The sequence below is a fragment of the Gopherus flavomarginatus genome, chromosome 2, assembly GCF_025201925.1.
Source record: "Gopherus flavomarginatus isolate rGopFla2 chromosome 2, rGopFla2.mat.asm, whole genome shotgun sequence".
NCBI classification, from domain to species: domain Eukaryota; kingdom Metazoa; phylum Chordata; order Testudines; family Testudinidae; genus Gopherus; species Gopherus flavomarginatus.
In genome coordinates, this window is record NC_066618.1 from 186,562,022 (window position 1) to 186,574,835 (window position 12,814).

At 41.2% G+C, this 12,814-nt stretch overlaps 1 protein-coding gene across 1 annotated transcript in view; it reads right to left on the bottom strand.

Annotated features, from left to right (window-relative positions):
* The window catches only part of JARID2 (jumonji and AT-rich interaction domain containing 2), a 344,692-nt gene extending 332,049 nt beyond the window's left edge, over window positions 1-12,643 (bottom strand). The window contains exon 1 of the mRNA XM_050941573.1: window positions 11,595-12,643. Coding sequence (XP_050797530.1) covers window positions 11,595-11,639 — 45 coding nt within the window. The 5' untranslated portion in view covers window positions 11,640-12,643. The remainder of the gene's footprint in view (window positions 1-11,594) is intronic.
* Between the last annotated feature and the right edge of the window lie 171 nt (window positions 12,644-12,814).

The following is a 12,814-nucleotide window of genomic DNA, read 5'->3' on the forward strand; positions in this document are numbered from 1 at the left end:
TACTTTGCCAAATCAATCATCTTATAAAAAGACACTAATATATACACTGGTTTAAGTCACTCCATTTTTGAAACACAAATGCTACTTCTAAAGTAAAAGCTTCTTGGGAATATAGGTTACTAGTTTGAGAACAGCACATTAAGAGTTAAGATAGCAGGTATGAAAACCAATAAAAATTACGATCATTTAATAGGGTTAAATGTTGAGCAAACTCATGTCCAAGATTCACAGACTCCTTTTAAATTTTAGCATTGGTGTTGTCAAAAATAATTCATTCAATGTTGTGTGGGGTTCATTACAGTGCTGCACTTCAACTCTCTTGGGTTCCCTTCTGTATTCTTACGACAGACTGCCACCACACTCAGGTACAAACTCTTAGTTATTCAGGCCTGGTCTACACTACATGGTTAGGTCAACACAGACTGCCCTGCTTCAATCTAGCTGTGGAAGCATCTTCACTTAAATTTGGCTCCCACCAACATGAGTGCCTCTCTAAGCCAATTTAGTAACATCACCACAGAGTCATGGTCGATGTAACTAGGTCGACACAGTGTCAGTCTAGACCAGGGGTCTCCAAACTTTATGAGACAAGGGCCATATTCGATTTTTGAAGGGGCTTTGCGGGCCGAAGCAACTGTGAAAGAAATTAAAGGTATGCAAAATCATTAAAATAACAAACACTACCCCACTGTGTCAGTGTTGCATTAAATTCTAAATCGGGTATAAAAGTTAGACGATGCAGGTACTGTGAAATCACACAAAATATTTGTCAATACATTAAAAAAAGTGAAATGATTTTTATTTTATTTCTAAAAATGTCACATTTGTATCATGCAAATACTGGTTGGTTCTAATAGTGCTGTAGCTAAAATTTAACCATTATGAAATTGTTAATTTCCAACTTCTTTACTCCATTTACTGGAGATGTAATTAAGCATCTGGCTTGTATTTTCACTCTAAGGCAGGGGTCTGTGCCTGCTTGGCTACAGCAGCAACTCTCCCCTAGCGTTGGCTCCCCTTCTGGGGGGACACAGGTTCCAGGGGCCATTCACCCCTCTGTACAGCTCAGCTGAGCTTACCCCCCACCGGGTGAGCTGTTGCCAGCAGCCCCTCCCCCTGCCTGCTCGGAGTGCCTTCTCAGCTGCAGCCCGCCTGTTTGCTTCTCTCTGTACCTGCTCAGCTGCAACCACGACGCTCCCCTAAGTTGGCTCCCCTTTTGGGGAGACACTGGCTCCCGAGGAACTCGCCCCTCTGCACAGGTCAGCTGAGCTACTCCACCCCCCCAACCCATGCGAGCTGCTGCTGCCCCTCCCCGTGCCTGCTCAGGGTGCCTACTCAGCTGTTCATTTCTCTCCTGTTGGTTGGAGGGCCAGACAAATGGAAACCCCAGGCCGAATCCAGCCGCGGGCTGCAGTTTGGAGACCCCTGGTCTGGACTCTAGGCACTGTGTTGCTTAAGTCAACTGTTACTGGCTTTCAGGAGCCATCCACAACACTCTCACACTGCCAGTACAATCAATACAAGCGCTCTTAGTGAGGCTGTGCACTGCAGACACAAGGAGCCAAGAGCGCACATGCACAAGCAATTTAGTAACTGTGGTGGTTGTATGCTGACATGGCCTTAGATTGGCAATATACTTCTGAAACTGTGTTTGCACATATCTTAATTCTTTGAAAAGGGGAAGGAAGGAATTTAAAGCCTGCAAATAGTGAGCATACTCTTGCAGTAGGGCCCATAATGCCACAGTGAAACTGGCAAGATTCCTGCTGACAGAATCAAATTTACCCAGCACAAAAGTAGAATCTACCCAACACTGATCCATACCAGAGCTTGCAAGGCATGATCCTGTGGGGAGGGGAAGAAGAAAAAACACATATGCAGGAAAATAGGAAGGAGAGAGAAGACAGCCCTTCCCTTCCCACAGTCAGATTTAGGGGAGAATAGCTGGGTCAAAAGGCCAGTAAAAAAAAAGTCAACTCCTCAGCAAAATCCAGGGGCAGAACACCATACCACATCAATGCCCATGGAGGTGTTGGGGAAGCGCTGAGATTCTCAACTGGGGGGGATTCTCTTGTACCTCCCTGGGTCCCTGTCCTCCACCTCTTCGAAGAGTCTGAGTGTTGGGCAGGAAGAGTAGGCTATTAAAAACAAATAAATAAAAAGGTGTGCACAGCTCTCTGTTCTGGATTAAACAGAAATACTAGAAAGTGCATATTTATTTTACACAAATTATGTGTATTAGAACAAAGTTAGATGATTTTCACTGAAAAAAATGTACAGTAAAACTATGCTCATGCATAGATACATCTTTCTACATCTAACTAGATACATCAGTTAAAAACAGCTGATCAGTTTTCCAATCCCATCATTGTTTCTTAATTTGAGAATACAGGCTTTCAAACTAATCTGCAACAAAAGATAAAAATTAATGTTTGTATAGATATTCTAAACTGAATGAAATATCACAGCATCAAAGTGTAAAACTAAATTTACTAGATTATTACAGGATGAACTCCCATGGATTATAAAAAGGTAAGAATAAACTTTAGCCAGTCATCACGTTGCTGTATGAAAAATAATTGTATCATTGATCTGTTTGAACTTTAAGTATTTCATCTTCTGCAACCATCACACCTTCCAAAAGAGGTCAGACTAACAAGGCAGATTTGAAGAATAAAAAGCAGAAATTAGGGACATGGTAGAGCACAACATTGTTAGGGCTTTGCAACATGACATGACCTTCCAGTGAGATTTATTTTATTATTTGTTTCCCAGAGACATTAGAAAGTAGAAGTGACTCATCAATGGCCTGAGAAATAAAGCATGTGTGCATGTGATGTAATATATTTTATTGGACCAACTTTTGTTGGAAAGAGAGGCTATGCAAACTCAAAAGCTGTCTCTCTCACTAACAAAAGTTGGTCCAATAAAAGATATTACCTCACCCACCTTGTCTCTTTACTAGCCTGAGACTGACAGAGCTACACCACCACTTTATTAATGATCTCAGATCCAAAGCTACCCTTTTGCAGAACAATTTGCAGGAAAGAGTATCTGCCACAAAAGATCACAAGAATCCAGGCAGAAAAAACCAAGAACATTATGAAGAGATGCATTTTGGAAGGTTAAAAATATAGTAAATGTCACTCAAGTCACACCAGTCAAACAAGGAAAATAAAAAACTACCTGTGGTACCCCCACACTTCCCCATGCAATATTTATCACTGCCTATCTGTGTGACTACACACCCAGTTTGTGAACCATCAAGCACTAAACTGAAACGGACTAGATACTAGTTTAATTCTACAGGCCTGATCTCTAGTGAAGAGTTGAAAGAAAGGTTGAACACAGGATTAAGAAAGAAAAGGAAATAAAGTGTATTCCAGAAGGAGAAAGGGAAGGATGACCAGAGAGAAACTAAAGCTACAGGAGCCAATTCCTTATTTTCAGGGTGGAGAGAATAGCAGAGCTTTTCCAGCTGAAGTTCTTGACTAAATGGTACATCTGTGTTTCTTATGCACTTGCAAGCAGTACATTTAGGTACTACATTTAGCTTTTCAAAAACCAAGCTCCTAATACTAGCTAGAATTTTTTCCATGAACTATTTGAAAAGATTTTTAATTTATATTATATATATTTTATTTTTATTTTTTGTAGGTCTGATCTTAAGAGTTTCCAAGCACTCAAGATCCCTGCTGAAGTCAATGGGAAATACAGCTGTTTCAGAGAATGTTTGGCTCCAATTCTTGGGCCCTAATCCTGCAGATATGTATATGCATGCTTCATTTTACTTGTAAATAGTTTGATTTACATCAACAAGTCAATATACATAATGAACTTTAAGCACAAGCATAAGTGTTCAGAGTATCAGACTCTATCTGCATATTAAAATGAGGAACAAGAGCATCCTGAAAATAAATGTGACTGTTCACTTCTGTTTAAAAAAACCAAAAACAAAACATTTGTATTCCATTGCCCTCCCCTACTGTTACCTCCACACCAGGAAATACCAGGTGTCATCTGCTCTATTTTTACATAAAAACTCTGAACATAAACTATCAGAACATCATTACAAGGGAGGAAAGAGTGAAACCTGAGTAACTGAAAGAAGAGCTTTCCAATCAGATCGTTTAAAACTTGTTTGCACCTACAAATGCTTCAAAAAAGAGCATTTTTATCAAAGACTGAAATACATCTGCCTTCTCAAATGAGAGCCAAGAAAGCTCTCAACAATATTCTCTAGTACTCTGTAGCAAAATCAGGGAAGACTATACTCAATATCCCCAAAGGTGACAAATCAGCTAATACCTCAGAAAAGATCTAAGGGAAGGCTAGATATTTAATGTACCTTTTTTATATACCTTAAATTAAACACCACGTACTCCATAGCAAACTCGACTTAAGTGTTACAGAAAACATTTTGAACACTTCGTAAACACTGTGGCAGCTTCAGATAATTTCTTAATTGTGATTTTTAATCAAATTAAATATGAAAGTGAGTGATTAAGTACAGGATTCCCTGGTATTTAATCATTTGATATTAAGTTCAATTTATTTTACACACGCTCTACATTTTAAGTGTTATGTGCTGCAGAATTTTGTGTTGAAAACAGATAGGTGAATCAAAAATTTTCAGAAAAGCTGAAGGTTTGGGCAGTTGGCTGGGGATATTTGGGGCTCTTGATACCTGGAAATATATGGAGGCTGTTCAGGTTTAACATCACAGAAATCTGTATTACTAGACTTGAAAATTAACCTCCCCTTTAGATTAAGGAAGGCAAGCAAATCTACCAGAGTTACTGTTTCAGGTGGGTCTGCACACATTCAGACAGTGCATCAGTTAAACTTTGTTTACATTTGGATAAGTTTGTTCACAACTATAAAGCCTAGAAAAAATAAATGTGTTTTAAATGCAAAATTAGATTCTGCTGCAATGCATTTATTCTCCACATCTGTAGAATCACAAAACACTGGCTCCTGATCATAAAGAAGCAAAAAACATATTTCTCTCCCTATTTGCAGTTCCATCTGAGCCTTCCTCTGCATTATTGCAAAGCAAATACTGCAATAATGTTCTAGTGCACAAGAAAAGCTCAAAGTGACTAGTATCTTTTCAGTGTCAAAGCTGAATGAAATAAAAAGTAGCCACATAACATAAATGCCGAATAGATTTCCACCCAACACTTTCAGTTTTATATAAATTGAGCAGTATTAGCAACATGTGCAAACAGAATGTCAAAATTTTAAACCTGCAGAGTCCTTTTTGCTTCAGCGTATGAGAGGGATCTGCTTAATTAAATACTCCCTCCACTGAGTAAATCATCATAAGAAATTACTTCCATCATCTGCAAGATATCACATCTCTATTCAAGTAAACACAAAGAGCACAAATTCTTAAATACAGACTTCAGCATTCCTTTACATTACGTTAGAGGAACAGTTTTAGCAAACATTGCAATGGGGCTGCAACTCTTAATGATGTGGATTACCTGTACTACTTTTACAGCTGATGCTGTGTACCATAATTAGGCATTATAATTGAGTTGACCGAGTATGGTACTAGAATCCAGAAACAATGGATATTAGTTTTCTCCGTTCTCTTGAGGTGATGTGCTGTTTTGGTTGAGGCATTTAGACCTATGTCTTGCAACAATAAAATGGAGACAATCTTACCTCTGTCAATGCAAGGATCAGTTAATGTTTGTACCCAGCTTTAACATGCACAGTGCTAAGTATTATTCAGTTCCTTTAACAAAAAGAGGTTATACCTTTAATACTAGCTTAATAGGCCTGTCAAGCATCACTACAGGCAGTGAAAGTGCTCAATGAACACTAAAACTATTATGAACCATTTGCTATAGTCTTAATAACTCAACATCTGTAATTCTGGAACATATTGTATAAATTACACACTTTGTTTCTAGCCCATGCAGCTGGTTGAAGTAAGAGGTCACTTCCCCTGCCCCCCACCCCTCTCCAAATCAATAAGAGACAATTTTTCTAGACATTATTCACAGCAACAAGAAAAAAAGGTAAGCACTGATAAGTCATATATTTGTTAGGTACACCACTAAATCCTTAGCTCTCTGAATTACACATAATGTTGTAGCCAATTTTTATGTAATGCTGAGTAATTACATTATTTTATCTGATATTTGTTGAAGTAAACTCAGCCCAAGGCAAAGCCTAATCATCTCCTTGCCCTATCCAGATATTCCAAAATAGTTCTTCAGCTCTGCCTTCCCCTTTCTCATATGCAATACCAGCAGCTAACTCACCTGGCCAATAAGGAATAAAGGCCCAAAAGTCTGTAGACCTAGAAGAGCTGTGGTGTGGCCATGAAGCAGAGGCTTGCATTAAGTCTTTCAAGGGAACTAACAGAGGTCAGGAAGGAGCCCAGTCTCAGCCAGATCCTCTGAAGAGTGAAAGTTTTTCCATGAGGTTGCACCCTTAAAGCTTTAGCTACAACTCTTCACAAGGAAGAAAAAAAAAAAGTGTTACTTTGTGGAGAAAGATGCTGTAATAAATCTTTGTCCTGAGCAAACTTAAGAGGCCTTGAGACAAAGAGGGCCCAGCAGGGACAGTGGAATACCTGTAGCACTTAACAGCAGTTTCTCCACAATGCTAGTCAAAGGCCCTACTCAGGGCTGACAGAATCCTTTCAAGGGCTAGATATAGGGCTTGGCTACACTCGAAACTCCAAAGCGCTGCGAAGTGCGAGTGTGGTTGCAGCACCAGCGCTGGAAGAGAACTCTCCCAGCGCTGCACATACTCCACCTCCCCAAGGGGATTAGCTTACAGCGCAGTAACTTACTGTGCTCAGGGGGGTGTTTTTTCACACCCCTGAGCAAGAAAGTTGCAGCGCTGTAAAGCACCAGTGTAGCCAAGGCCATAATCTTGTAAGAAATATTTAAAAAAAAAAAAAAAAATCAGAATCCCAGCCAGGCATGAAAAAACACTATCTGTAGTGGACTAATGGAGGAGCGGTAGCTGTGTTAGTCTGTATCGGCAAAAAGAATGAGGAGTACTTGTGGAACCTTAGAGACTAACACATTTATTCGGGCATTACACTGCATGCATCCGATGAAGTGGGTTTTAGCCCACAAAAGCTTATGCCCAAATACATTTGTTAGTCTCTCCAGTACCACAAGCACTCCTCATTCTTTTTGCTGACGGAGGAGCTTATTCCTCGCCCTTAAAATAAGGGCTGGAGCAACATAAAGACTGAACTCCCCTTGTTTGTTAAAGCTACCCCCCAGGACTACATTGCTCAGCCAGGACAGAGCAGCTCTGCCCCCCCCTTTCATTGGAAGAATATGGTGTCAGTAATTCAGAAAGTAGCACTGTCCTCCTCATCAGTGCCAAACCAAGCACTGTATCTCATCCAAGAGGACACAGAGGCCCCACCCAATTGTGAAAGTTAGAAATCTGATAGTACTTTAATGCAAGGACAGCAAGGTAATAGGCATTACCAAAATCCAGCACAGCTACGTTCTTCCTAAATAAATTCCCCACTGCAGTTTCAGTTGGCTCTGGTATATCATGCTTCCCAGACTACTGTATACTGTTGTGCATTATGATGCAGTTGCCACGTTCCAGCCTAGAGACAGCTACGTTTCAATGATGTATGAAGCAATTTTTTTCCTACTGTTGTCACAAGGATATTGTATAATTACACAGTCCAAAGCATTACTCAAAAACATCAATGTATTTTCAGATCTCTAGAATGTACTAATTTTCTTTAGGCCTTGAACTCCCAATTTGACAAACCTAGGCTGTCCTTATTTGAAGTGTGTCACCTTAAGACAAGCTACTGCACTTTTACCCCTGCAAGGACAGAGAAACAAATCACACAAGGAGACAGTGCTGTCATTACTACTTAATTATATTTCACCTCTGTTACCACAGCAGAACTACTACACAGGTATTTTGTTACAGTAATAAAAGGTCTGTTACTTCAAAAACTAAACCACAATGACCATTGGATTTGCTATAAGACATCATAAAAAGGGATAGAAAAAAATGCACTTATGAAATTATATTTAAGATGTCAAAGTTTCTGATTTAAGAACTATTAATTCCAAATGCACACTGAAAAAGTCTGGCATCACAGCTGATGCTTTACGATGCTGTCCATTTTTTGAGGTTTGAGCCAAAAAGAAATATTTCATATTTCAAGATGTTTGAGGGGGAGGAGGGTGAAGAGAGAAGATAGATTTGTATGCATCAGCCATGGTTTTTAAAAATTAAGTGAAAACATTTAAAAAAATAAGACACACGTTTCCTTTTTCTTGGATTAAGAACTCTCAGGGTAATAACCAAAAGTTTATTTAAACCTCTGATGTATGATGATTATTTGCATAACAGCAAGTTAAGTCTCAAGGCAATAATCTTAACACTGTGCTATATTCTATTGTTCTCAGAGTCTTTTTGTTTTTAGGGCACATTTTAGACAATTACTTTTCAGCGTTCAGCAAAAGGCTCTGGTTGCATTGTGGCAGCCTTTGTGGTTTATCTGAAGACCAGAGCTAAGTAGCCTACAAAACAATACTTTTTTGTGAGGGGGGGAAGGGGGAGTTGACAGGACAATTAGCAATTAGTTGACCTGTCTCCTTGTGTCACCGACCAGTGTAGGAACATATCTTACTTCCAATCCATCCTTGCAGAAAAGCATCATATGTAGCCAACAATATAGGCAATTTATGACACTAGGAGGACCATAGTTATACTCCACTACAGGAATGTCACACAATCCCTTACAAGCCAACTCTTCCATAAACAAAGATCAGGAAATAGTTACTCAAAAAAAAATCAACTGTGCTAAACTAGGAGCTGTAAAACACAATTTTTTCAGTTTCCCTAAAATAGCAAAACCTCCAAAGCAATTGGAATATAGATCAGACTTGCACTTCACAAAAAAATTGTTTGAAAGATTTTGCATGAAATTAAACTGTGTCCCTCTGAGGGAAGGAGTTCAGGTGGACAAGCTACGTGAGATTAGCTAAATGGAAAAGAGAGTGGGCACACTATCAAAGGCAAAACTACCTTTTTTATATTTTTAAATAAAGTCTTCACAAGAGGTTGGGAACTAGAGGCCCTTTCTGAGAGCTGTGGTTGAAACCTGGGGTGTGAGTGATCGTGCCTGGGAGTGAAACATGCAGACAAAAGACTTGAGTGGGTGCACATGTGTGTGTATTAAAGGAAAGAGGCTGCCCAGGATGCTCTACTATGACACTGCGATACTTAAAGATGTTTCCGAAAAAAAAGAAAGGTGCTATGCCCTGTTAGTACAACTTCATCCCCTGTGCCATCAACCCACACAGGAGTGCCTCTACCTTACCATATCAAGTTATACTACGCAGGAAAGATAGAATGACTAACCCTTTCTTCTTAAAGGGCATCAGGGAAGTGTGCCTCCTACTCAAAGATGAGGTAGATTAGCTCCCTGCTCTGAACCAAATTAAAATAGGCTCAGACGCCACTTAATAGGAAGGGGGAAGGGAGAAAGAGGTTGATAGAAGTTGCTGTGTATGCAAGGCTTGCTACACCTGCTCACCTGGTAAGAGCAGAGAACAGTGCTGGGTGCCAGAGCAGCATCCTCCCCAGTAGCAGCAGCCAGTACCCTCGTGACTCCCCCTCTTCCCCAGCCTAAACGGCCCGCCTCACGTTTGACGTCAGAGGAGGGGGAGGGGGAAATCAGAACATTGATGAGACGAAGATTCCACCGAGCCCAGGCCCTTCCCTTTGTGACGTCACAGAACAACAAGACGACCCTGGCACTGACTGGGCTGAGTGGCCGGGAACCCGGGGTCTTGTACTGACATTTAGCTTAACCTGTTGCCGCTGCTCGAGAGGATGCATGGGAAATCGACCAGGCCAGCCCAAAGCAGAAGCAGCAGCCATGCTTGCGTCTGTGCCTGCTACTCACTGCAATAGTGCAGCAACCCACACACTCCCCCGGACACACACGAACACAGTAACCTGCACTCCCTTGCCCCCCTCCCCAAAAGCGATTTCCCTCCATTCCAGAGTCAAACTTGTGAACACAGGATACACTGTCTCCCTACCATGCTCACATGTCTCTCTCATACCTTGCCTATGGGGCAAGAGTGGGGGTGACAGTTTTATTAATTCTTTAACAAACACTATAGGCAAAACCAGAGGAAGCTTCTATTGTTCACTCGTACAGACGTAGTGTGGCTTTAAAAAAAATACAGGTTATTTTATTTTAATTAAACACTACAAATTCTTCTCCCATTCTGCTTTGTTTCACTGCCTGAGAAACGTGCACGTCTTACATGTTTCGTTAGACTTTCTAGACAATGTTCCTGTTTCGATGCAATACTTTAAACTAGTCCGCTTCAGACTCCCAATTCCTCTGCAATGCGGATGTATTTTTAATTCGTAAATTCGGTGCAGAATACCTTTAAGTTTTTAATTTTTTCCTAACCACTAGCTTCTCTAAACTATATTTTAAATAGAAGAGACAAACATCGATAGAAATAGGCATCTTAAGTCAATTTGCCTTTTATTAAATATTTTAAAACAAGGCAAAAGGGTCCCGAAGGTTCCCCCCCCCCCCGAAGAAATACATCTATACAGCCCCCATGGAAAAAAGCCAGAAATTATAATACGTATATTCTACAACTTGAAAAAAAAGGGGGGGGGGCTGCATCTAATATATATTGAAGCAATCATTTTCTGAATGTGAAATATTTTATTTTTAATATGCAGATAAAATTATTAGTTCTGTTGCATATCTGACGAATCCCCTCCGTTTTTCCAAACTTAAAGACTCGCCTTATGCCAATCAAAACGTAGCTGAAGCAGGACCAAAACGCAACTATCCCTGCAAATTTATATGTTTAAAGGGTTAGCCTATCTCTAGCGTCTGGTTAAGCAGTTGTGTAAGACCAGAGATAGGTGTACAGCCTGAACTATACCATATTCTTCTAGTATTTCGAGACACCATCATGCATTTGTAAACTAAACCAAACCATTTCCCCATTATTAAAGTCAATCCTAACAAACGCATTCCCTGTAACATGATCCCCAACTGGTTTGGTTTCTATTGCAAGCCAGATAAGCAAACGATCACATATATTACATTTGATGTGGTAGTGCAAGAAACAAGCTCGCCATAACCAGACATTCGATTTCAACTTAAAGGGCTTTCTACAACCATAGTGTCTTCACTAAACAGGACTCTACACACACATATAAAATGTTATTTTGCATGTAAAGTGCATTATTAATACATCCAAATGAAAAAGCAGTTTAGTAACATTGTCGCAGCAGCCCCCCTAGAGCTCCCTGCCTTTCATCTAAAACTAGATTATGATTGTGTCATTTGAGGTCAATACATTTATTCACTTGAGGTATCGCTACACAAATCTGGCTTTATAACGAAACTGGGCAGAAGGTTTTGCAATTTAAAAGGGTTTTTGAAACTACCACACACCTAAGGAAAATAAAGATCAGTATTACCAGACATTTGTTTTAAACCTTTATAGCCTCAGGATTAGCTATAAACTTGACATTCACAGCCATTTCCTAAAACTGGGAGTCAAACGATATATGTTATAACCACTTACGTATTTCTTTTGAATTATATTCCTCTTGGGTCTTTCTTTACTCATTCTGGTATCCAAATTCTGTTTACAAATGGGGACAATTGCTTCATGAAGTAAAGTCGCAACAATTTTTTGCTAAAATACCCCCCAAAAATCCAGTTTTTGTTTGTAGTAGTATCTTGTAATCCGACTTTCTTTCTTCACAACGTGATTTTCTTCGCAATAAATCCGAGATATGGGGAATGGAAAAAAAAAACGAATGAGAAGCAAACAAAAAAAAATCACTTTAGAGAAACATTCATAATGGAAATTTTCTCTCCAACACAAAAAACGACGCCCTTGATATCCCCTTTTCTCTTTCCCAAGCCACCTAAGCGATCTGTACGTCTTTAGTGTCTGAGCTATAGTTACATCTTGCAAAAGGAAAAGGATTGAAAAGAGAAGATAAATAAAAACGTTGGAAGTCACGTTTGTGCTGCTGCAGCAAGGGAAAGCAGCAGAGACAACTCCAGCAGCAGCAGCTTCTCTAGCAGCAGCGCAGCAGCAGTGAAGGCTGCACGCACTGTGTGTGTCCCTGCTCCTCCAACTCTCCCCTAACCAATGAGAGCCGCGCTCCGGCAGCAACTTTAAATGGACCTGATTTTTTTTTTTTTTTTTTTTTTAATATCTCGGTTAGGGCTTGGCCTCAATTCGCACCCGGGCCCGCGGCCGCAAGCCCCCACCGAGCTGCATTCAGCAGCCGCAGCCGGCCCTTGCAGAGCGCCTCGTGCAGGGCAAACGTCAGAGACCTCGGCCTCCCTGTCGCATTCAAACCTGGCCTCTGGCGAGCCGCGGCCGGCGGCCCCTGCGAGGGAGCGGAGCGGGGAATTGGGCGATGATCCCTAGCGCGCGGCACACTCACTCACCCCCCTCCCACTGCCCTGTCTGCAAAGCTCTTGAATTATTCTCCTGCCCCGCGAGTCGCTCGTCCCGTCACATCCCACGCGCCGGGCCCCGCCGGGCTATCAGCACTGGGCCTCGCTGGCCAACGCGTCGCGGGGACTCCGCGGGCCCCCTTGGAATGATCCTTGGGCTCTGGGAAAGTTGTAGTTCCCTTCACCACAAAATGGCTACGGCTGGGAGAGGAGAAACTACGATTCCCAGCCTGCCCCGCGCGGCTGGAACGTGACGCTAGTGTCGAGTTCTATCAGCCGCCCCGTCCCGCCCCTCTCCTTGGACGCCAGGGCTGTTTGATTGGTTGC